We start from the raw sequence: 25,666 nt of genomic DNA, 5'->3' as shown, positions 1-25,666 counted from the left end.
GATAAGATCAGAGAAAACATTTTAATAATTTATACAAACCTCACTAGTAATCTCTTTCAAAATATTTTCCTTAGTTTCTAACCACGTGCAATCTTCTGATATTGACAGGGGGTTAGAATTATTTCAAAATTAAATGAAATGATAGCACATCCTCTGACTTCTACCCACATACATTTTATAAAATATTTATCTAGTGTTGACAAATTGAGATTGTCAAAGTCACTAGAGCCTTTTGGGACATTTATAACTGGTGAAACTAGAGACAAAAGGAAGAAGAACCTTTTGTGGTCATTCCTGAAATCTTTTACTAAAAAAATTCTTTAGGGAGATCTTTTATCTTGCAAAACAATACCTTTTTTACAGTTTAATTGCTGTAACTACAAACAAAATAAAAAGCAAAAACCTGTATAATAAAGACAATTTTATAAGCTACATTTGTGAGACTGACATGCAAATTACTATCTCTAGTTTATTGTGCTCCTTATTAATTTGTTTGGAAACTGATTTTTGTTCGTAAACACTGTGTAACTTAAAATTATGTAATAAACATTTGAGAGTTTTGTTCAGTTAGATCGATTTTTTTCTATAGTGAGGTACTTTCGTAATGATTAAATTTTTCTTTCCCATTTCTATTTCAAAGATATTATCTTTACTATAGTGTTTTCCTTGAACAAATACAATATCTAATACTGGGAGATTTTCTGCCTATTGTGTCAATAAGATACTCCAAATAAGGACAGTTCCATGTGTTTCTTATTATTAGGGAGACAGTAGCCTCAAACAAGAGCTGTATTTCCAGGATAACTGTTTTTATTGCCTCCTCTTCTCTTCTCTCTTCTTGCTGGGAAGAGGTGCTTTATGTTCTCCCTCTGTAGATTTGACAGAAAAAAGTATCTTCCAGGCCAACTACTGCTCAGAAAATGGCTTTCCTAAAAAATCTACAGAACTAGCTCTTTCTCCATGTTTTTTTTCTTGTTTTTCCTTCAAAACTGTTCCCCTCTACCCCAATCATTTTCCTGTGCTTAGAAATGAAAATGAACTTCATTACTTTTATATTTAAAAATAAGAAAAAATGTGAAAACTTTATATTTTTTCCTGCAGTAAAAAAATGCAGGAAACTTCACTAGGAGGGCATTTTACAAAAATTATATTAGCATTGAAAGTTTGGTTTAGTTTGTTGCATTCCAGGACCTGGCAGAGATGGGATCTGGGGGGGCACATGGCTACTGTGGCAGAAAGCAGGTCATGGAGGGTCAGTAATTGCATTCAAATCTGGAGAATCACTCTCAAGAGGAGTCCTTGTAAGGCCTATGCCTTCTGATGGTAGGAATAAACAAATCCTGACTCAACAGCAATCAGCAATTTTGCCTGTCCAAATTAAATGAAAATAAAGTCCTTGAAGCTCAAATACCTCAAAAATACATTCTAAAGAGTTTGTTGATTGGCTTATTGTATTTATGGAAAGTGCATATTGTCATCTTTGTTTTACTAAGAGATCATGACATTTCAGATGGCCTTTATGTGCACTTGTAGGTTTATTTGCTCTGTTTTTGTTTCAGGAGTCAGTTTTAATAGAGGGCTGAACTATGTCAATGAAGAAAATACATAACATCATCTGTCTTTCCATTCTAGCTCAGGAGTGCTCTCCTGGGGGACACCAGTTTCTTCAGAGCCCTTACAGAAGTGTCCATTTTGACTTCCTGCGCCTCCAGCAGTTAGCCATTCAAGACCTGATATGTGACCACTCCCTTTCTCCCGGATGGTATCGATTTCTCCTCTTTGCCAGACCTGCTAAGATGCCAACCAAATGTGCTGAGGTTATCAACTCACTAATGTGAACTACACGTGCTTTTTCTTAAGTATTTTTTCATATAAGGATTGAATCTTGCTACAACCAATTTATTTCTCACACTGCAATATTATTTTAATTTTGCATCAAGATTAAGTTAATCAAAGGGAGTATTCCAAGATTCTCTATTCTGACAATAATAGTAATAGCTAATGTAATGTTCAACAGTCCACCAAGTGCTTTAACTTACAGTATCTTATAAAGACAGTCTATCATTGTGATTTCCACCATATAATACAGAAAACATATTTTAAGGCGTAACACACGTAGAGTCACCTGGATAGCAGGTAAGAAAGCCAAGTTTTGATCACAGGCTGTCATTCTCCAGGGCTCAGGTACTTAACCTCAGTAACTTTCAAACAGTAAAATACTGCATATTTTAAGTGCTTCAGTTCTTGTCTGCTTAACAGAAGGATTATGTCTTAATAGAAGGCTCATTTTCCTTATCGATACCCACATTTTAAAAATTATGCAGAAGTGGGAATTATTTTCCTTTTTAGGTATGTAATGTAAAAAGAACTCAGGAAAGATATCCAAATTTGGCTTCAAGTGAGGCTTTAACCTCATTTTTTTCCCAAATTGCCAGCCTGTTGGTCCATGACCAAATTTTGAGCAATCCTGTCTTCCTCCCCTGATTTTTGATGGCTCCTCTACTGTGCACTAACTTCTTACGTATACTGTTTCCAGAAATTTTTCAAGAAATCTCCAAGATCAGTTTATCTTTGTGCTGTATATTAAGATGACTTCAGATTGACTTGTCTTAGATGTATCAGCTGTTTCATGAGTTAACTGATACTGAATTTCTCTTGTTCACAATACAAATGTAATAAATGTATTTTAATTGAAAAATATTATATTAATTATGAGGGATGTACCCTTAAATTTACTATTCCATGAAGTTACTACTTCTTTTATGGTACAGGTACAAGTTATTAGATTTTTTTAAATGATTGATACTTTAATATTTTAGAGGTTGTGTAAAAGAAAATGCAAAGTTGATTTATCTACCATGTATGAAAAAAATTGGCTTTTCAACTTTTGTTTTCTTTGATCCAAAAGATGAACCACTGTGCAACACAGGCCCCCATCTGCCTGTCTCTGAACGATTCAGAAACACTACCTCCACCTGGGGAGATCAAGCAATTGACAGCTTGTGCCACAAGACCGTTTTTGTGTAGCACTACAAAAGACTGCTGTCTTTTTCAAATCCCAGTGTCCGTAAGAAACTGTGGAAAGTTTTTTGTGTACTTACTACAACCCACTCAGGAATGTATGAGATATTGTGCAGAAGGTAAGAAAACATGTGTAATACACATGAACTGCTAGTGATGGAACTCTGTATGTTGGTGTGTTTGTGTTTGGCATGCGAATTCTTAGCTGCAGCATGCATGTGGGATCTAGTCCCCTGAGCAGGGATTGAACCCGGGCCCCCTGCATTGGGAGCGTGGAGTCTTAACCACTGTGCCACCAGGGAAGTCCCAGAAATAATTTATCTGTTGTTGTTTTTGAAACCTTCTTCTTTAAATACATGTTAACAAATGTTTTTTGATCTACATTGTTGCGAGCAATGATCAGCTCACCTAGATAGTTGATGCCAATTAATTCAAAAATTTTAATTTCATGAATTATTTTCTTTTCAGTCATTTGTTATCTCCTGTTCCTAATAATCACTTCCATAGATAGTTCCTCCCTGTTTGGAAATAAGTTCAGCATCTTTTTCTTAATTTATTTAAGAGAAAATTTTTACTCAGATATGTAATTTTAAAAAAATCATATATACTCAAAAGCAGTCTATCATTTTCTTCAAATCTAGATAATGATTTGGCCTAATGTTTAAAATGTTTGGCAAAATATTTATTATTTGGATTAATTTGGAAACATTTCATTTGTTATTGTGATTTTGTAATTAAATATCTAACAAAATCACACTTTAAAATATCTGAAAGTACATAAGTTTGTTCCCCTCATATTTAGACTAAGGTCTCAGAATTTTCCAAAATCTACATTACAGAATTGAGAAAATAATTTTATGATTATCATAAAATTGCAGTGTATATCATAGAAAAATATTTGTATATTTTAGGACATTTAAAAAATCTTACTTTTAAAATTTATCACTCAGATATTTTTCTCTTTTCTAAAACAGAACAAAACAAATAAAAAACTATTTTGAAACATTTTAGATCCCTAGATTTAACCTTGCAAATGCCCAGAGAAAAAAAATCGTAATATCTTCCTGAGTTCCTAGAGAAAACTTTAAACTTTTTTAACCTCGAAAAAATGAAAAGAATAAGACTATTGTTTAACACTTAATATATTTCACTAACAGTATAATCACTTCTGTAATGAACAGCTCTTTCAACCCAAAGTAATGATGGATTGAGTTATAAGAGTAATTTATAAGAGTAAAATAGTAAGGCATTTGATTTTGCATTATAATGACATTTTTCTTTATAACAGGAAATTATAAAGTAGAAAATCTTAATTTTATTTGTTTGTTCCATTTTTTTAGAAAAGGTAATTGCTTAAAAGAAAGTAAATTAGGGCTTCCCTGGTGGCGCAGTGGTTGAGAGTCTGCCTGCTAATGCAGGAGACAGAGGTTCGAGCCCTGGTCTGGGAGGATCCCACATGCCGCGGAGCGGCTGGGCCCGTGAGCCACAGCTGCTGAGCCTGCGCGTCTGGAGCCTGTGCCCCGCAACGGGAGGGGCCGCGATGGTGAAAGGCCCGCGCACCGCGATGAAGAGCGGTCCCCGCACCGCGATGAAGAGTGGCCCCCACTTGCCGCAACTAGAGAAAGCCCTCGCACGAACCGAAGACCCAGCACAGCCAAAAATAAATAAATAAATAAATAAATAAATAAATAAATAAAAAACTATAAAAAAAAAAAAAAAAAGAAAGTAAATTACTTTTCTGTTCAAGAGCTAGACTTTCCAAGAGTAGTCATATTCAACATGCATTAATATAAGCTTGATGAGCTGACGAACTTCTCCGCTATCAATATTTATGTGATTATGGGTCAAAGTAAGAATATGCTGGGACTTCCCTGGTGGCGCAGTGGTTAAGAATCCGCCTGCCAATGCAGGGGACACGGGTTCAATCCCTGGTCTGGGAAGATCCCACATGCTGCGGAACAACTAAACCCGTGCGCCACAATTACTGAGCCTGTGCTCTAGAGCCCGCGAGCCACAATTCCTGAACCCACACGCCTAGAGCCTGTGCTCCGCAACAAGAAAAGCCACCGCAATGAGAAGCCCGTGCACCGCAACGAAGAGTAGCCCCTGCTCGCCTCAACTAGAGAAAGCCTGCGCACAACAACAAAGGCCCAATGCAGCCAAAAATAAATAAATTATAAATAAATAAATTTTTAAAAAAAGAATATGCTACTTTGCTGATTGCTAGAAAATAATTATTTTTCTAAACATATTTTATTTTTTCTTAATATAAATCCCTGAGTTACAGTTTTCATGAGCTTTCCCATAACAACTCTTTAAGATGCCCAACTACAAATTACGCATTTTCTCCCACCAGGTCAGCTGTCTGCCTCATTGCCACCACCACCTCCAGGAAGGCCAGAGGTTGTGGTGCAGCTGATTGAGTCCAGGCTTTTCTGTAGATGTGCTTTTGATGTTTCCCCTACAAACAACTCAGTGGGATTTCTCATAGCTTGGTCTAGGCTTTCTTCTCTAGAAATCAAAGAAGAGCTGAAACAAGAGACCACAGTTCAACCATTCTCTCTTTTAGAACTGGATGGCATAAATCTCAGACTTGGAGACAGGGTATGTTCAAAAACCGTTGGGTTTTCTTTTATTTTCATAAATGTGTTAATTTTCAAAAATGGATATTAAAATATATTCTAAAATTAGCCTTTGTCCCCAGGATATAAAGCATGATGCTTTTCTTTTTACTTTTTTCTTGACAATTGTGCCAACTCCAGTGGTAACTGGATGAGTCAGTAATCTTACTGACCTTATATGTGTATCTGCTTTTAGTAATTCACTGATTATTATCAATGAACCCTTATGAATTTATGTCCCTTTCTTGTTTTAAAATGATATACTTTTATTCTGGAAAATAATGTTTTTATTTTTTCAATGATAATATCACTTATTATCTACTTTTAAATACATCTTAAATACAAAGTCTACAAAACTTTGATTTATGTTGAGATTTAAATAATTAATATTTTATAATGATGGACTTTTTCTCAATTTTCAAGCAAGTTTTTAATTATTTTGTTTTCTATGATATCTTATGCACTATCTACCAAAAATTAAAATTAAGTACTTAAATATAATAATTTACACATATTTCCTCCATAATTGTGTTGCTAAATGATTATTTGTATTCATAGATATTTTGTAGTGCTTCCATCTTTTTCTTGGAGAAACCACATGTACAAAGTTTAGCCATCAAAAGCTGATAATTTTTTGCAGGCATTAAGGTATGTAGCAGTGGGGATGGATTTGAAAGATTATTCCTCTGGAACCGTGTTCTCCATACTGTGATCTGTGGATGCTGGTTCCAGGACCTCTTCACAGACTGAATGCTGAGACCCAAGAGTCTGTATTTTTGAGAAATAACCCAAATAATTCTAGTGCCATTGAGCTTTGAGGGCCTGCTAATGAACTAAAATTGGAATATACTTGCTTTTTTTTTTTCAGAAATAGCTCAAATTAGAATAAAGCAAAAATTCTATCCCCATAAATAATTCCATCATGTAACTAAAAGTTAGAGTATCAGAGTTTGTTATTTTTCAAGACAGGTACCAGGTCAAGCCCTAGAGTTTCTGGCTAGAGTAGAATTGGCCCAGAAATTTAGGCTTTGTGGACAGCAAAGATTGAACTAACTAAACAAGGCAATATCTATGGTCAGTGCTGGCAGCACTGTGGTCCAAGAGCTGATGAGCTATTCTACCAGATCATCAGTGGTGACAGGGAATCCAGAATTGGGGGAAGGAGCTGGGACAGTATCAGGAGGTCTAGGCAGGCAACCACTGTGCACCCTCTGAGGTCTCAGCCACAGGACTGGAGTTTGACCTCTACTCATCTCTAGTTCAAGGAAAAGATGGGATAATTGATAGATTGAGAGAATAGGATTGAACGAGGACAAAGCCTGTTTCTGGATAAAGTCCACTTATACACAATAGGGAGAGGGAAAGGAATGCAGAGATTGAACAATGTTGTCAGAATAACATAAAACACAGCGGGAGGGGAAACAGAGCTCAGACCCTGGGAACACAGAACCTTTGCATCTACACTGGAAAGAACTCAGAAGACAACATTAGGGCCAGTGATCAGGCCCCAGGTACTACTTCTGATTAGGCTAACAGGGAGAATATTCACAACCATCTGTTTTGAGGGCCAGCCAAGAACTGAGACTGCATAAAAACATCTGGCTTCAAAAAGGAGTGACCTGTGAACTGGGTTAAGACCAGTCCTAGATTTCAGTACTCAGTAAATCCAACTGTGGAAAGCAGAAGCTGAGAAATAAGCTGAAGGTTGAGATATTTCATGTGACAATAATATTTTGATTTATGCATTAAAATATTTAGATTTCTAATTGATATTAGGGACGATATTAATCCCTAAGAATAAATAGAATCTGCCATTGGTGTGTCAGTAAACCTTAGCAAACAAATGGGAGAAAATAGGAATCTTCATGAAGGCAGGCTCCAACCAGACTGCCTAAAATGTGCTGGGGAACCAAACTGTGCCTCAAGTCAGAAGATTACAGCAACTCCATGTTCCCTTCTGTGCATTGCTGATGTTTTTAAGGGTTTGGTTTTAATTGATCTTGTTTAATTCAAAAATTCTAGTGCTTAAGTTTTTACTGCCAGCTCACTTAGCAAAATATGAGCTATTGAGGAAAAATGCCCTTTCAAAATTATTATATCTTAGAAATAAATTCTATTAAACATGACTGCTCTACGTATTTTCTTACACCAGTTACAACCTGAACTGAACACTGTATCAGAAGATGGGAAAGGGGCTTCCCTGGTGGCGCAGTGGTTGAGAATCTGCCTGCTAATGCAGGGGACACGGGTTCGAGCCCTGGTCTGGGAAGATCCCACATGCCACGGAGCAACTGGGCCCGTGAGCCACAATTGCTGAGCCTGCGCGTCTGGAGCCTGTGCCCCGCGACGGGAGGGGCCGCGATAGAGAAAGGCCCGCGCACCGCGATGAAGAGCGGTCCCCGCACCGCGATGAAGAGTGGCCCCCACTTGCCGCAACTGGAGAAAGCCCTCGCACGAACCGAAGACCCAATACAGACAAAAATAATAAACAAATAAATAAATAAATAAAAGAAAATCCTTTAAAAAAAAAAAAAAAAAAAAAAAAAAAAAGAAGATGGGAAAGAATACCAGTTGAGGATAGAGAGCACAATTCCTATCGTTTGTCCTGAATTCAGTGAGCTTGATCAGGAGTGCAAAATCTCATTAAAACTGACAACTGCTGATCAAGGTAATATACTAAATCCACTTCATTTTATTATTAGATTTCAGATCATAACTAATGCTTTTTTCTTCAGGAAGTCACTACAGTGTACTCATATAATTAATTATGTTGCATGTTTACATCAAATTACAGTTCAATCATATTAATAATACTGGGCCAAATTTATGATTGCAAAAGCAATCTATTTTGCAATCCACATTTATCCTTCCTGGGCTCAAAGCACAAATTAGAAAAAAAAAGACAATAATGAACAATTTCCTCCTCTTTATTATCTTTCTCCTCCTCCTCCTTCTCCTCATCCTTCTGCTAATTCTTCTCTTTGTTTTGTTTTCAGAGATTGAGGGACAAACTGCTCTTTAAGATTTTTCAAATTATCCCTAATAAGGAAAGGTGGTAAGTTATGCTAAAAGTTGAAGTTTATGCAACACGGATCTCATAATGCACTCGTCACACTTCACTCCCTAATGTAAGCTCATGTTTGAGATCTTTTGCTTTAGAATTCTTCCGTTTAAACTACGTTATATAGACTGTATGATACATGGCCACATATACATCACTGTCACAGCCACAGAGAGCTAAAATTCTCCCACAGAACAGGATAGACTATGAGAGGACAAACCATGTATAGCAGTGATTGGGTTGGTTGGGTTCCTTTTTTATCCCCTATGCCTCTGATGTAGGAACCAAGCAAGTAAAAGATACATAAATTAAAATAACTTTTAAGGGGGCTTCCCTGGTGGCGCAGTGGTTAAAAATTTGCCTGCCAATGCAGGGGACATGGGTTCAAGCCCTGGTCCGGGAAGATCCCACATGCCGCGGAGCGGCTAGGCCCGTGAGCCACAACTACTGAGCCTGCGCGTCTGGAGCCTGTGCTCTGCAGCAAGAGAGGCCACGACAGTGAGAGGCCCGCGCACCGCGATGAAGAGTGGCCCCTGCTCGCCGCAACTGGAGAAAGCCCTTGCACAGAAACGAAGACCCAACACAGCAAATAAATAAATTAATTAAAAAAAAAAAAAGTCCAAAATAACTTTTAAGAGAGATTCCAGCTCTGTTCACATACCTTTTCACCATAGGGCATAAAATTTTATGTAGTAAATATACCAAGTGAAATGTATCTAGATCTTCATGTCTATATTATACCTAATTAAATCAGAGAAACAAAAGGATAAAAATGCTAGGAGAGAGAGAGAGAGTCTCATGGGAATGACTCACCCAGAAAAAAGAGATGACTAAGGAGAGAGAAAGAGGAATCAAGAGAGGCTATCCCAACATACTTGACAGTCAACAGGCTAAGGTAACACCAAGCTACTCAGCTTTCAGAAGCACCATAAGCAACACTTAATTTTGAAATACAACCCAGAATATAAACACTGTCTCTCAGGCTGTTTGACACAATTCTACTTCAAACTATGTGCATATTATGCATACTTGCATATTATGCAAATTTTACTACAGTTTATGGGGGAGAATAGGAAGAGGATGTTATTGACATTTTCCAAAATTGTGTTATGCAAAGATTTCCTTCCAAGTATACTTTACACTACATTTTCAAGCTCTCAATTCCTTCAACAGGACAAATGTTGCTATAATAATATAAAAACAGCCTAAATATATTCCTACATTTTAGAAGCTTATGTTGTTATTATTTGTCAATTAAAAACAATTTCCTTTTTTTCTGGAGAAAAATTTCTGGATTTCATTCTGATATTCTTCATCTCATCTTCTTTAAGTATATTTTCATTATATCTCTACTTTCATAGAGAATAAGTTGGTGTCTCCAAGCTGGTGTCTCCTTGTGTATTTCTACAAAGGCCCCACTGCTTTTTCACAGGCTTAAAGAGAACAGTACTTGGCCCTCATACCACAGACCAGGGGAAATGATGTCAGGGGTTCTATCTAAGCCAGATGTGTTTCATATTCACCTGGGGAGCTGGCTAAGAATTCTGATGTTTCTGTTATTTGTTATGTACATGGGAAAAGTATATATTTCTAGAAAAAAATGCATGGAGAGAAAATTTTTTCAGGAATTTAGAATCTGTGCAGTGTGCCTGTCTCAGATGGACTTTGTATTCATTAATTGGATGTGACAGCAAACTTCTTTTGTAGCCAGCTTTTGGAGGAATCTATCCTTTTCGTTTAGTTATACAAATCCCTAGAGTTCCTTCCTTCGCTTTTGTTACCATTTTCTTTCCAAATTATTTTTTGTGTGTGTTCTTTGTTCCACAGGCAAGAAAGTGTCTCAAGGTTCTGAATATATTGGGACATTTGGGAGGTGAAAGAGATTGAGGATTTATTACTGGTGTGGAATTACTTTATTTGTTTTTATTTTTCTGTTTTTTAAAATGATGAACTGTATCAGTAGTTAAACCTGTTTGATGAACTCTGTATCAGTAATCATTAATGATCAGTAATCATTGCTATCACTCAACAAATGGATAGAACATGAGTTCAAGCCCTAAGATATATCTGGACCCAAGGCCTAAAAGCATTAGGCAAAAAAATTAAATTATGTTTCTTACTGTTAGAATTACATTTTTTTATAGAAACAAAAATAAATTTTATATTGCTTCTGAATTTTATGCAGGTGCATATGAATTTATAACCTATTAAAAATAGTCATATATATATATATATATATATATATATATATACACACACACACATGTTATTAACTATTTGTAAAGATCAGGTAGAGTTCAATAGCTTTGGTTTACTTAGACAAAAGTTACAACTATATTTTTAAGTAAGAGAAAATAATATAAGAATAATCTCTTGATTCAGTGTTTTGTGTTAATCAAGTTATTATGTGCTTTGGTTGGTAGATTCTCTTAGGAAAATTTTCTGTGTATTTTTTCACTAAAATAGGTAAAGAACAGCTAGGCTTAAATTTGTCACTATCTTCCTGTCACGTGGACCTTCACCAGACATCATCCTGTGCTAACGGAACCTGCAGCAATGCTTTTGTGTACTACACTGCTGTAACAGATTTTTCTCAAAATGGAAATAGAGTCACGAATATTGTAGTAGAACCTATAGTTAATGAGGATTTCCTATGGAACAGCTACATTCCAGACAGCATCCAGGTTAACAAATTACAAAAATATCTTTATAAGTGAAGCTTTAAAAAAAGATATGTGTATTTTATCACTATACCTTGTGAACTTTTCATTTCAAAATCATTTAATAAGCTCTTTCAGTTTGTAAATTATTCCAGTTTCAATAACTATGATAAAACGGTAGTTAAGTAAAAATTCATTGAGCTTGCTAGGAAATTTATTGTATATCACTAAATAACAATTAACGGTAATATTTACTGAAAATTTCTTTGCTCTTAAGATCAGAGTAAAGGATGTCCTGACTGCTTGCTGCTATTCATTTACTGACCCACATATAATTACCTTTGATGGCAGATAATTTCCTGTAAGTTTTTTCCTTTGGTAGTTTGTGTTTCTATTGGATTTTGTTGTTGTTTTGTTTTAAACATTATACTATTTTATTTCTTAGTCCTATTCACTGAAAGATTAGAAAGGAAGGCATGTATGGACATTTTGTTTCAAAATATTGATTTGTGTGGAATGTTTTTGCCCTAAAATCTACTTCTTCGTAAATATACAGATTAATTGTGAAGCTGAATTTGTAAAAATGAAGAGTCTTAAAAATACAATCCTTTTAGCTTGACCATTTATTTATTTATAATAATTAAATTATCTACTCTAGAGATATGTACTGTTTTGCATTTCTACATGATACTGAAACAATATTTAAGGTTTAGGCAAGATGATTAAACTAACACATGATAATTATTTTAAAAACTAATAACTTCTAATTCATTGCAAGGATACTCAGGGGGAAAACTATCATAGCCATCATGAATGCCTGGATATCTGCCTTTGGAACTTAAACTGAGCAAAACGATCAAACAGTAACCTAAACTATCTTGCTATTAATATCTGCATAGAAGGATTTAAACTCAGTTATACTGTTCTGGGGAATACATGATTTTAAGATGTTGCTAAAGAAATAATAAGAACACCTCATTGTTCAGTAATAATTTTCTGCATAATACAAGGTAATTTCTTCTTTAAAAAATCTATAATGTGATCATTGTCAGTAAAATTATTCAGTATCAGTAAAGAGATATATAACCCCCCCCCAATAACAAATGAAACTGCAAAAGTTTGAAAAGTTATTGAAAAGTTGTAGGAAATGATCTCACATACAAGAATCCTTTGTGGTTATAATTAAAGGCTTAGAAGTTTTAGTGGAAAAAACCTCAAGAAAGCATAGTGGTCATTAATTTAAAGTGTTATAATTCAACAAGATTAACTGTGCAACAACTAAGTGACAACCACGTACTACGTGCTAGAGTATGGCAGTGCACAAAACAGACAAGTATCCCCTGCTCTCATGGAGCTTACGTTTGTCTGGGTGGAGAGAGACATACACAACTAATAAATAAAATATACAGTGTATCTGAGGAAATAGGTGCTACAAAGAAAACAAAAGCAGTGTCAGAAAGAGAAGGCTGAAAGTAGGGATTGACTGAAATGATGAAATAGAAGAAAAAAGTAGTGAGAGAGATTTAGGTGTTTATCACTATTTTGTTTCATTCAGTACTCTACAAATAATTGCTTTTTATATATAAAGCTATTAGAATATAGATTTTCCATTCTTGCATCAAAATATATTGAGTGCTAAATAAATTTAATATGTATATTTGGTTTGTAACATATTATTGTGATATTTTATACCAATTCTTAACGCAATTGACTTCTGTTAATGATAGGATGTATGATAACTTCAAGGCTGGAATATTTGTGCTTTGTAAGAGTATGTCGCGTGATTTTGAAGTCCACGTATGTCAGTGGGACTGTGGAAGCCTCCACTATCCTGTGTCATGTAACTGCAGCTTTGTTGCCAAAGAAGAAGGTGATGTAGTTACTTTAGATATGTGCGGTGGTCAGCTACATGAATCACAGCCATATTTATTTGTAAAGAGCCAAGATGTAACTAGCAATATCAAGATAAGTGAATCTTACTTAGGAAGAAAAGTCACGATTCTTCACTGTTAAAAAAGTATTTTTTTTCTTTTTTTCCCACAGATTTTGTATTCAAATATGAACTTCTTTTCATCTCTATTAAATTAGGAACTATTATTTTTCAACATCAGTTTTTTCAAGAAAGTAGCTTTTTGATTAACACCAATCTTAGATGGAATAAAATTTTTTTCACTTACCACACACAAATAGACACAACATAGTTAAAACTTTGTCAAATCTAAAGTGCCTTAAGATTTCAGTTTGATAATTTGGGCTATTCATATTTTTGACAACGCCCAATAAATGGTATATTAGGCAGAGATGAAATATATAATTAAGAATAAATATTCAGAACTATGTTGAATAATAGTGACGAGAGTGGACATCTTTGTCTTGTTCCTGACTCTACTCAGTGCTCTGTGGTGACCTAAATGGGAAGGAAATCTAAAAGAGAGGGGTATATGTAGACGTATAACTGATTCACTTTGCTGTACAGCAGAAACTAACACAACATTGTAAAGCAACTATACTCCAGCAAAAATTAATTTAAAAAAAGAATAAATATTCAGGAATAGCTAGCCCATTTTTAAAATGAATACAGATGGTTCTGCCTCAGGAATAAGCTGGTAGATACATGGAAGAGACTAGAAAATCAAGAAATAGATCCAAGATTATATACTCATTGACATTTTAAAATAATACTTAATATCTGTGAGCTAATTATTTGTATTTTAAGGTCATCTTCCAAAAAAGTAAATTCCAGGTGAATGAAATTTAAATTTAAATGAAAGTAGTAGAAAATGTAAGTGAATGTTTTTATAGCATTGAGATGAATAAGAATTTTTTAACATAGTGTTATATATTTGAATTCCATCATTAAAAACCAAAATACAAATCAAAAATTGGGAAAATATTTGCTACATATAAAACATATAGTTAATACAGTAAGCACTCATACATCACTAATATATAGTCAGCACTCCAATTAAAATGAGCAAATAATATAAACAGGCAATTCACAAAAGAAATGAAACTGATAAGTATGTCCAAAAGTACAAATAACCAACAAAAATATGAAAATGTCAACTTCATTAGTTTATCAAAGAAATGCAGATCAAATAGCTGTCATACAAGAGCAAGAGTAGACAAAGTAGTTACAGTCTTTCCAGAGACATACATATTATTCATATATAATAAATTGAACCTATGCCTGCCATTTTTCAAGAAATTTTACTTCTGAAAATGTATCACAATAAAATAATTAAGGATATGCAGAACCCTAGTGATGTTCATTGTATTTCTCCAAGAGGGAAAAATTACAATTAATCAGTGATGAATAAAATAGTTTAATCAAAACCCTAAATATAATGACATCACATAACAGAACACTTTGTAGTCATGAAAGTTTTGGAGTAAATGTGTATTTATTGACAGGGGAAGATATTAATGAAATATAGGTGAGGTTTTCAAAGAACTTGGATTAAGATACATTAGCTACCTCAGACTGAGTAGTAATGTAAGGTTTGTTTGCTTTTTAAATATTTTTCTGTAATGAATACTTACTGTTTTCATGAAAAGGAAAAGGACACTATTATAAAATTTAAAAAATTAAAAGGGGAAGGCGAGTCAGAGGAACAAACACAGGTGGTATATTTTCAACACAGACATCCAAGTCCCTGACCTGGGAGAAGTGATCCTCCTGTCAGGAGGATCATGGATGACACAGGCTCTTAGGATCATTCAATAAACCCCTTGCTCCCATTCCCAACTCCCCAAGCAACTTTCTGGTATAATTTGGCTTCTGATTCTATTTACCTACTGGCTGCAAGAGAAGACTGATTAGCCACAGGAATATGTACTCCTCTGGAATTATATTTATCTGTGTAAATTAATTACCCGGCAGTCTAGTTCTATATTAAATAATTATTTTCAGAGATATTACTTGGTAAACATTATCCTCAACATTTCTAGCTGTTTTAATCGTATAAAATATTTAGTTTAGTTTAAATCATTTAAAGAAAGAAGTATAAACAAACTATCTCAATGAAAGGATCAATATGGAGTTCAAATTTCAAGTCAGCAAAAGGCAAAAACCCATTATTTTGACATGTAGTATTAAAAGGAAATTTGTGATCTCAAGAAAACCAGTATTTTGTTCTCTTTTTATACTAAAGGAATAAATGAATTTATTTCTTAAAAAATCTAGTTTTTTCTTAATCCATATTGAATATTGTTTAAACATCTTTTATTTCTGTACTTCAGATCTGGTTTTCCTCTGGAGCATTTATCCGTGCTGACCTTAGGGAGTGGGGCATGAGTTTAATAATCAGAGCCCCTAGTTTAGATTACAGAAACACTATGGGACTTTGTGGCACCTTTGATGAAAACCCAGAAAATGATTTCCATCACAAAAATGGGATCAAAATTGATCAAACTTTTAATAATTGTGCTGCTTTTATTAATGAATGGAGGTAAGAAAGTAACTTATTTTCGTTTGTTATTGTATTAATATTTGACTTAACTTGAGTGGTGGGTGACTCAACGCCCTGCTTTTTTTGCAACACGTTACTGAGAAAAAATTTTTCTTGTCCAAATTACTATTCTTTTCTGTTTTCCATCTGGAAGGATTTTACCAGGAAAAAAGCATGTTTGACACAATGCCAGTTTCTCTGCCATCACCTAGAAAACAATCCTATTGTAGCTGCTCATTGGACACTACTTCATTGTATCCATCTTCTAATCATCTGGAAATTGTTTCTCAATCAGAGATTGTTTCAGCTTGCAAAGACCCCAAACATGTCAAATTTGCTTCCTTGATACCAGAGCTAGATGTCACCTCTGAATATATTAATTCAGAAGCTCCTGTCAGAGGAATAAACAAGCATACATCTCGAGAAAAGAATAATTTGTATTTCTTTCCTCAAGAAAAAAAGCATGTGGATCTAACCAATCTGGACTTAAATTTGCAAAAACATCCCGGGAATGAAAAACAAGATGCATCAAAAACTTTGGACAAGGGGAGATATACACAGGACCACAGCCAAGAAACAAGGTGGGATCAACAAAACAGATGGAAACAGCAAAACTTCAGTGAGTTTCTTCCTGTGTTTGCTTTTCAAAGTCTCAGCCAAAGTGACCTAGAAGAGTTTACTTACTTTTTCCCTGAGGACCATACTGAGGATGTCCACCAAGAGTTTGTCCCCACGTGGCCCACACCATCTGGCCACACCGAATACAGCACATCGGCACTATGTCAGCACGCTCTTGCCAACTCCAGCATGGGAATGCACTGTCTTGCCTTTCTTGGCAAGAGACTAGACAGTGTGATAGAGATGTGTGTTAAGGATGTTCTCCTAAAAGATGATCTTAGCTGGGCAGAAGCAGGTGTGGCCCTTTTAGAAAATGAATGTGAAAAGAGGATTTTGGAAGAGGGGAAATATAACAGAGAAGAATACAGCAAGTCAATTAAAGACATTCTCTTGTCATTAAAATGCCCCAATTTATGCAGTGGCCATGGGCAGTGTACAGAATGGGGGTGTGCATGCTCCCCAGGCTTTAGTTCCTATGACTGCAGTGATTCACACGGTAAGTAAATACACTCCAACTTTGATCTTGTGTATGTTATTTAATGATGAAAACTTCTTTGTTCTTTTTTACCTTCAGTATCCTAACAGGCTTTATTCAGATTATATATGGAAAAGAACCCAAATTATATTAATCAATATGTTAATAATTTTCCAAAACAGTCTCATCTTACTCAGAATAAGAGCTGAAGTACTTATAATGGCCTATAAGACACAGCGTGATCAGGCACACAATATCTTTTGAGACTCATCCCCTACTACTATCACCCTCACTCATTCCACTCCACCCACTTTGGTTTCTGTGCTGTTCCTTACAATGTCAGTTCTCTTGACCTCAGGGCCTTTGCACATAGCTGGTCCCTCTACTTGCAGAGGATAATCATTCTTCTAGAACTCAAATTTAGTATTTTTAAAGCACTGTTTATATTTTGCTAATTTTACTAATATGCTTAATTTTTTTCTCCAACCTATCTAAATGGTACAAATTATTTTGTCCCAATATATTAGAGAAAGACATTTCAAAAAGTCAATTTGATTCTCTTAACTATTAAACCAGTAACTCCTGATTTTGCTCCTACCACCACCAATCTGCCCTTTTCCATCTCAGTAAATGCAAACCTCATTCCTCTAATTGTTCACATTAAAAACGTGTAGTCACTTTGACTTTTCTTTTTATATCAAGCCTCATGTTTGATCCATTAGCAGCAAATCCAGCTCTAGCTTCAAAGAATTTCATATCTTTCCCTGCTATCAACTTAGTCCAAGCCACTATTCTCTCTCCCTGGATTATTATAGATTCTCTCAAAGTTTATTCTCCATGCAGCAGATAAAGTGATTCCTTTGAAATGTAAGTCAGATCGTATTACTCCCCTGCTTAAATCCCTCTGTTAGCTCTTCATCTCCTTCAGCATAAAACTGGCAGGCCCTACTATGGCCTAGAAGACTCTATGTAGTCTGAGACTCCTCTCTCACTGAATTCATCTACCATTGTCTCCACAGGTCATTACTTTCCAGATTTCTCTAGTGGTTGCTTTGCTGTTCCTCAAAAGAGGCCAAGCCTGCTTCTACCTCAGGACATTTGCACTTACTGCTCCCTCTCACTGGCACATTCTACCACATATCTTCATGACTGACTTCCTTCTCTTCTCTATTCAAATATCATATTATCATAGAATCCTTCCATCGTCATTCTAAATAAAGTAGTTTTTCTCACACAACCCCATGGTCTTTATCTCCCTTAATATAGTTAATATACTTTTTCTCCATTACCTCAAAAACACTTATGTGATACACTTTATATTTATTTTTTCATTGGTTTATTTTTTTGTCCTCCCATATTAGAATGTAAGTTACATGAAGGCAGGGACTATTTTGTTCATTACTATATCTCCAGTATTTGGAATAACACCAGAAAAATAGAAGTTGCTCAGTAAACATTTGTTGAATATATGAAAGAATAATACGTGTTTTTTACATTTTTCATGAATATTTTAGGGTTCTGAATATATGTAACAGGATTTTTATATCCTATTGCTATTAAGGTTATATTCACTTGGATTTTGCCACTACTTAGACAAAGGACTCAATTGTTTTTATACTGCATTTATCTATTCTGACCACCAGATCTTGCTCATAGAGATAATGAATGATCTTACCAAGACCAGAACCACAGAAATAACCATATGAAGGTCAGTTAACTCTGACTGATAAAAGAAATTTTTTCTCCTATGACTGAGAAGTACACCTAAGATTATGGTAGCATGTAGGATAGCAATAATACACAAAAATATCAACAATACTGGGACAACAGCATGCACAAATTTTGATAATTCTTTTCTAAAACAAATTAAGAATTTTTTAAAAAAATTTTAATACATCACATTGCTAAGTACACTGTATTATTACAAAAGCACTTTTTCTATAACCTATCTCTATGACATAAAGCAAAATGGTAAAACCAAAACATAGGCCATGGTAGGAGTAATTTGTTAGTACTCGTACTTATTTGGTATCAAATATTATTAAAAAATTAATTAAACCTTTATAGTTAGGCACTGGTAGTATCTGTAATGCTATTTCTATTGAGTTGAATAGTAGGTAACACTTCTTTTAATACCAGATCACTCTTAACATGTAATAGTTTAATTAATGTACTAAATATTATTGGGGGTAGACTTTAAAATATTAGTTTATATACGCTTTTAATTTTGGCCTTGAAAATAATTAGTTTTTTTCTGGAATTAAAGAAAATATGTCCTATTTTTAAATCATTTTTTCCAAAGACAAAGTTCCTGAAATTGTAGAACTTGAGAATGCTGGATTGTGTAATATTCAAAAATATAACTGTATGATGGTGAGAGTTTTTGGTCAAGGCTTCAAAGAATCACCTTCAATTAAATGTGAAGTTACTAAACTGAAGGTATGTTAATTATAATGTTGAAAACAATTAAGTTTCTGAGTTATTCAGATTAATTTTCTTAGATTAATTTGGAGTATCAATTAGCAACATAATCCCAAAGGATGTCATATCCTCAGAGAACTGAACAGGAAAATTATTAAGTTGCTTAACCTTAAAGCTTCCCTATTTGACAACTCCATTAAACTGTTTTATATAATTTTTATTGAGGTATTGACTCACTATTTAAGCCATAATAAGAAATTAAAATAATATCAAACTTGATATATAAGCTTCTGTATTTACTGAAATGTAAAAACACAAAGAATGGAGGTCATTTTTATCTAAGACTCTGTGCATGAATTATAGGATTTAGAGATAGGAACAATTCCCTTTTACAAACCAGAAAGTTCAGACAAATTGTGCTCATCCTTTATATTTCCTTTACTATGGATTTCATATGGGAGAATTACCAAAAAAAAAAAAAAAAAGTGTTTTTCTTTCTTGAGACCACCAAACACAGATATGATCACTCAGTTTGAACATTGGTGTATCAAATTACACCTCATTTTTTTTTTAACATCTTTATTGGAGTATAATTGCTTTACAATGGTGTGTTAGTTTCTGCTTTATAACAAAGTGAATCAGCTATACATATACATATATCCCCATATCTCTTCCCTCTTACGTCTTCCTCCCTCCCACCCTCCCTATCCCACCCCTCTAGGTGGTCACAAAGCACTGAGCTGATCTCCCTGTGCTATGCGGCTGCTTCCCACTAGCTATCGATTTTACATTTGGTAGTGTATATATGTCCATGCCACTCTCTCACTTTGTCCCAGCTTACCCTTCCCCCTCCCCGTGTCCTCAAGTCCACTCTCTACATCTGCGTCTTTATTCCTGTCCTACCCCTAGGTTCTTCATGACCATTTTTAAAAATTTTTAGATTCCATATATATGTGTTAGCATACGGTATTTTTCTCTTTCTGACTTACTTCACTCTGTATGACAGACTCTAGGTCCATCCACCTCACTACAAATAACTCAATTTCGTTTCTTTTTATTGCTGAGTAATGTTCCATTGTATATATGTGCCACATCTTCTTTATCCATTCATCTGTCGATAGACACTTAGGTTGCTTCCATGTCCTGGCTGTTGTAAATAGAGCTGCAATGAACATTGTGTACACCTTATTTTTGATGGTTATTTATATGGTCTTCCTTTTCTTTATTTAAGTGGAATTTTATTTTAAGGAAAGCACTTTGAATTTAGAAAGTACTTACTACATGGATAAGATAAAAACTTACAACAGCAAATCATATTTTAGCATTCTTTTTACCTTTTCTCTAAATTGATTCTGAGATTGAGAATTTGAGGAAATAACTTTTGTTTGTGTCTTTATCAAATAGTTATACACAAGAATTATGTTTATTTCCAGATTTTATGAGCAGAGCCTTTCTAAATGAGCCATGAAATATTCTAACCCCAATGAAATAAGACACATAATAGAAAATGTAATATATATGTATTATTTCATTCACTTCAATGTCGCTCAAGAGAGTTGTCATTACATTGTTTTTGGCAGAATAAACCATATGACATCACACTATAATTAAGTGATTTGACGAGAGAATTTTATAGGTTTATATTTTCTTGGAAAGTACATTTTATTCTTACTTTCAGATATATATTTTCCTATGATATTTTTTCTCATACTACTTCCCTCCTCCAAATAGCTTATAAATAAAGAGTACACTCAGGAATTCATTAACACTATACAGAACTATAGAAAGAAAGAAAATATATTCACTAGCCAAAACAATCTTACATAGATTAACTATTTTCTTTCTCACCCCATTTAGAATGTTTATGTATTTTATTTGTAATACAATTAGGTTTATTTTTTAATATTTATATTCCATTTTGAGTTTCCTTCACACTCTGGTTGATTTTAGTTATATACTTTTTTGGAAGGTATGTGAAATATTATCATGGTTCTAACAGTTGATGCCATACAACAGGTATACAACACAGAGAAATGTCACTGTCTTCTCATCCCTACCTCCCTCTTCCCATTACCCCTTCTTTCCATCCTGTTCCCATCCATCCCCTGAAGGTATCCACTCTCATTATTTTCTAGTTTATCCTTACTGTGTTTTTTTTGCACAAAGGAGAAGGTAAATTCCTTCTTTCTTATATGAATACTAGCACATTACATATGTTCTTTTCTAATTTTGCAGTAGTAATTTTAAACAAGTTTTTAGCCAGAGTGCCAAACACCCAATCATTTCCTTCACTCTCCCCAAAAGCTGCTAGGACTTTACAGAATCCAATTTTTAAATAACTTACTTACAGGATTAAATCCAAGTTGTTATCCTAGAAACAAATGGCCCTTCATAATCCAGCTGTTGTCTGTTTTTGCAGGCTTGAACTTCCTGCATGTGCTCTAGGAAAATCCCATGCTGTTTCATGCATCGCTGTCTTTTCATATGGTATTCACTCCAACCTTGCTAAATCGCACTCTGTTTCTGCTCCCAGTGTCCAAATGGCAGTCTCCTTTTTCACTTTCAAGAGAAGTGCTGTGTCCTTTTTTGAAGCCTTCTTGACTGTGCTGGTTAGACTTAGTGGCTTCTTTCTCTCTCATTACACCTTATTTGAATCTTGATTATAGCAATAAGAAAGTGTTTGTTTGTCTTTTCCTCTGTGATCTCTTTTCATCAGAATATCCTCAGTACATATAGATATTCCCAAATATTGATGAATGGAAAAGAAATAGAACCCTGTTTATTCCTCATTTGGGGTAAGCTCTCCAAACAGAGAGGTGGAAATAACCCCTAAATTCCCAGTCATTACCTGGAGTCTTGTTTCAACACACAAAACCAAGAGACCCTGTATCCATCTAAGTGTCAACATCATGACTACCCTGAGGCATTGCTGTCATTCCCCTCTGCTAGAAGGAAACCACTGATATATCTGCTAGACCAGACTGTATACACTCCCTTAAATATGGAGATTTGTTCTGGGCCTTACTCTTTCAGCAACATAGTTTCTACTAGCCACAGACTAGTGTGTTCTTGCCTTCCATTCTTTTTCCTCCTGACCTACAATATTGAAGCATCAGCACACTTACTATTTCTGAGCCATTGAAAGCATTACAGTCATAAATTTTTTAAAAATCTGAATCTAAATTTTGGTAATAAGATACATCTTTTTAGTTTTCTGTGTAGTTATCAGTACCCAGAACATTATCCTTGCTCTTCTTCTTTAGACAACAATGCATTTCAATACTGAAAAATAGTACTCAAAGTTTAAATATGATATGCCATTGAGTTATTAAATAGGGTGAACTGGTTAGAATTTATTTAGTTTAAGTTACATAGATTCAATTGAACTAGCTTGAGCAAAAATGATATTTATTATGAGGATAATGCATTTTTCACAGAATCAGGATAGAATATGACTGCTGAATTCTCAGGAAAAAAAGCTTAAACTTGGGACTTGAACATCATGAAGACTCAGTTTGTCTGCATTTGTGTGTGTGTGTGTGTGTGTGTGTGTGTGTGTGTGTCTGTCACGGTTCTGCTTTTCTCTGTTTGTGGGCTTCATTTTTCCCTTTCACCAGATATTAGCTTTCTCCACATAGTGAAAAACGTGGCCATCAACAGCTCCATAACTTTTTTAAAAATAAATTTATTTATTTTTATTTTTGCCTGTGTTGGGTCCTCGTTGCTGTGCACGGGCTTTCTCTAGTTGCCGCGAGCAGGGGCTACTCTTCGTTGTGGTGCGCGTGCTTCTCATCACGGTGGGTTCTCTTGTTGCGGAGCATGGGCTGTAGGTGCATGGGCTTCAGTAGTTGTGGCTCGTGGGCTCTAGAGCGCAGGCTCAGTAGTTGTGGCGCACGGGCTTAGTTGCTCCGCAGCATGTGGGATCTTCCCGGACCAGGGCTCGAACCTGTCCCCTGCATTGGCAGGCGGATTCTTTACCACTGTGCCACCAGGGAAGCCCTGCTTACATATACTCTTAAATTTTTGCTCATTTTTATAGTTTGGCAATATTCTGTGTCTATATTGTATTTTGCAGGTTCCTAAACATTTCTATCTATATTTGGTAGGTAGAAATATATTTAAATGTATTACTATTGAAATATAGTATAGAATAATAAAGAAATTTGCCATGGGTAATATAAAAATTATCATTTAAGAATTTTATTGATAATTCATTAACTTAAAAATATCATGATAAAAGAGTTGAAATCAAATGAAATGTTAGAATATTTAACTCATTAATTATTCCAAAATGTCTGATTCCAGAAACCCCAAATAAGTATATGACTGACAATTTTAACTTCCCAAGGCTTTTAAAAAACTCATACCAATATTTTCTTTAATTAAAATAGATATAAATATTAAATAAGTAAATGTGCAGTTACTGAGCTGATATTTTCCTTGAAGACATCTATTTTAACATAATAACAGAACTAGGCAGGACATTTAGGGGTCGTCTGATTTTCTTCAGCATATCTAAAATAAAAATTTTCATTATTTGGGGCTATTTTGCTACAGACTACCTTTGAAAGAATTCAGATGTTGATTTCTTCATGGATTTTACTATAGTAGGGGTTACCATCATTAATGACTGTCAATATATTCATTCAAATAAGCTGTTAAACATTTCAAAGAGCAAAACCTCATCTCAAAAATTTTTATTGAAGAAAGACTGACTTTCCTAGCACACTGTAAAATTTTTATGGATTTTTACAGCCAATGCAATAACTGGACTGAATTGTTGTCCTTAAGCTAAGCAGGCAACCATTCTAATAACTTCTTAAAGAATCATTGAGTTTTTTAACAAAGTACAAATTACTGCTATAATATGGTAATTTTTGCCTTAAAATATTAATGGCCTTCTTAAGTCTTATTTATAGGGAAAAGCTTTTAAACTTGAAGGGTCTTACTTAATGTTAAATAGAATCTAATTAATAACCTTATGTTTAATTATATAGTAAATTTTTAAAACAGTACACTTCTCTCCTCTTTATATATGACAGCTTTGGGGGAGTTACCAGGACATACATAAAGAGTACAAGAAATCAATCTTTGATTTGACATGTAATGTTTTTCAAACTAAATAATTTGAATTCTCAATCTATATTTTATTTAGGCAAAAACTGCCAGGAAGATGTTGATGAGTGTGAATCCAGGCCTTGCTTTTCAGGAGCAGAGTGCCTCAATACCTTTGGTTCTTATCATGGTGGTTCATGTCCAAAAGCATTTTACGGTGATGGAAAAATATGTCATGGGAAAAGTCCCTATTTTCTGGCATGAATTGTTTTTCTTTCTGTTTTTGCTGCATTTAATTAATTCAGGTCATTTAGTTCCATTCTCTCTTGTACTCATGCATTCATTCAGGGTCATGCACTAAGCTAGATGCAGAAGATGCAGAAATATATAAGATATGTCCTCTGACCTAATAGGTTTGAGTATAGTAGCAGGAAATATGACATGTAATCACATAGTTCAATATGATGTTCTGTGTCTTTCGATAGAAGTGTCTAGAGAGAATAGTAGGAATAGTACACAGGGAATCATGTCTACCTTGAGGGACAAGGAAAAGTTTTTAAAAGGAAGTATCACTACAGCTGAATCTGATGTATCTGATCAAGAAAGAGAGAGACATTCTAGGCAGAAGAAACAGCGTGAGCAAAGGTACAGAGGCATGTAACATCACCTTGGGCACTGAGAAGGATTCAGTGTGCTTGGAATAGAGAAGGTAAGGGGACTGCTACAAGAGTAGCAGGGGTATCCAGTGGACAGATCACTGACAAACTATGAGAAACATGATAAGGTTTACATCTGAGAAAGTCTACTTAAGAGCAGTGTAGAGGATGGACCACTTGCAGGTAAGGAACTGTACAAGTGTGAAGGTGGTAAGAAGAGTTAAGACAATATTACAAACATAGGAAAGGCATGAAGATATTCCGACCTAAGACGAGGATGAAAAAGACACTAAAGAAGAAAGCTGAGTCTGTTTCCACAGACTCACAGACGTAAAAAACAAACTTGTGGTTACCATAGGGGAGAGGGAAGTTGGGAGGGACAAATGTGGGGTATAGGATTATAGATACAAACTACTATATGTAAAACAGACAAGCAACAAGGTATACTGTATGACACAGGGAATCATACCAATTTTCTTGTAATAATCTATAATGGAGTATAATCTGCAAAAATACTGAATCACTATGCTATACACTTGAAACTAACACAATACTGTAAATTAACTATACTTCAAAAAAAAAAAAAAAGCAAGTTGATAGTACTTGGTCAGCGATTGGGATTAGCAT

At 34.7% G+C, this 25,666-nt stretch overlaps 1 protein-coding gene across 1 annotated transcript in view; it reads left to right on the top strand.

Annotated features, from left to right (window-relative positions):
* Positions 1 to 25,666, top strand: part of VWDE (von Willebrand factor D and EGF domains) — a 91,311-nt gene that overhangs the window by 7,358 nt on the left and 58,287 nt on the right. The window contains 14 exon segments of the mRNA XM_057549654.1: positions 1,633 to 1,817; positions 2,909 to 3,140; positions 5,378 to 5,625; positions 6,201 to 6,290; positions 7,795 to 7,820; positions 8,192 to 8,310; positions 11,170 to 11,387; positions 11,641 to 11,741; positions 13,091 to 13,360; positions 15,605 to 15,814; positions 15,969 to 15,981; positions 15,983 to 16,928; positions 19,210 to 19,346; positions 24,484 to 24,600. Coding sequence (XP_057405637.1) covers positions 1,633 to 1,817; positions 2,909 to 3,140; positions 5,378 to 5,625; positions 6,201 to 6,290; positions 7,795 to 7,820; positions 8,192 to 8,310; positions 11,170 to 11,387; positions 11,641 to 11,741; positions 13,091 to 13,360; positions 15,605 to 15,814; positions 15,969 to 15,981; positions 15,983 to 16,928; positions 19,210 to 19,346; positions 24,484 to 24,600 — 2,912 coding nt within the window.

This window comes from Balaenoptera acutorostrata, chromosome 7, assembly GCF_949987535.1.
Source record: "Balaenoptera acutorostrata chromosome 7, mBalAcu1.1, whole genome shotgun sequence".
NCBI lineage: Eukaryota > Metazoa > Chordata > Mammalia > Artiodactyla > Balaenopteridae > Balaenoptera > Balaenoptera acutorostrata.
This window is presented reverse-complemented; position numbering and strand designations above follow the sequence as displayed.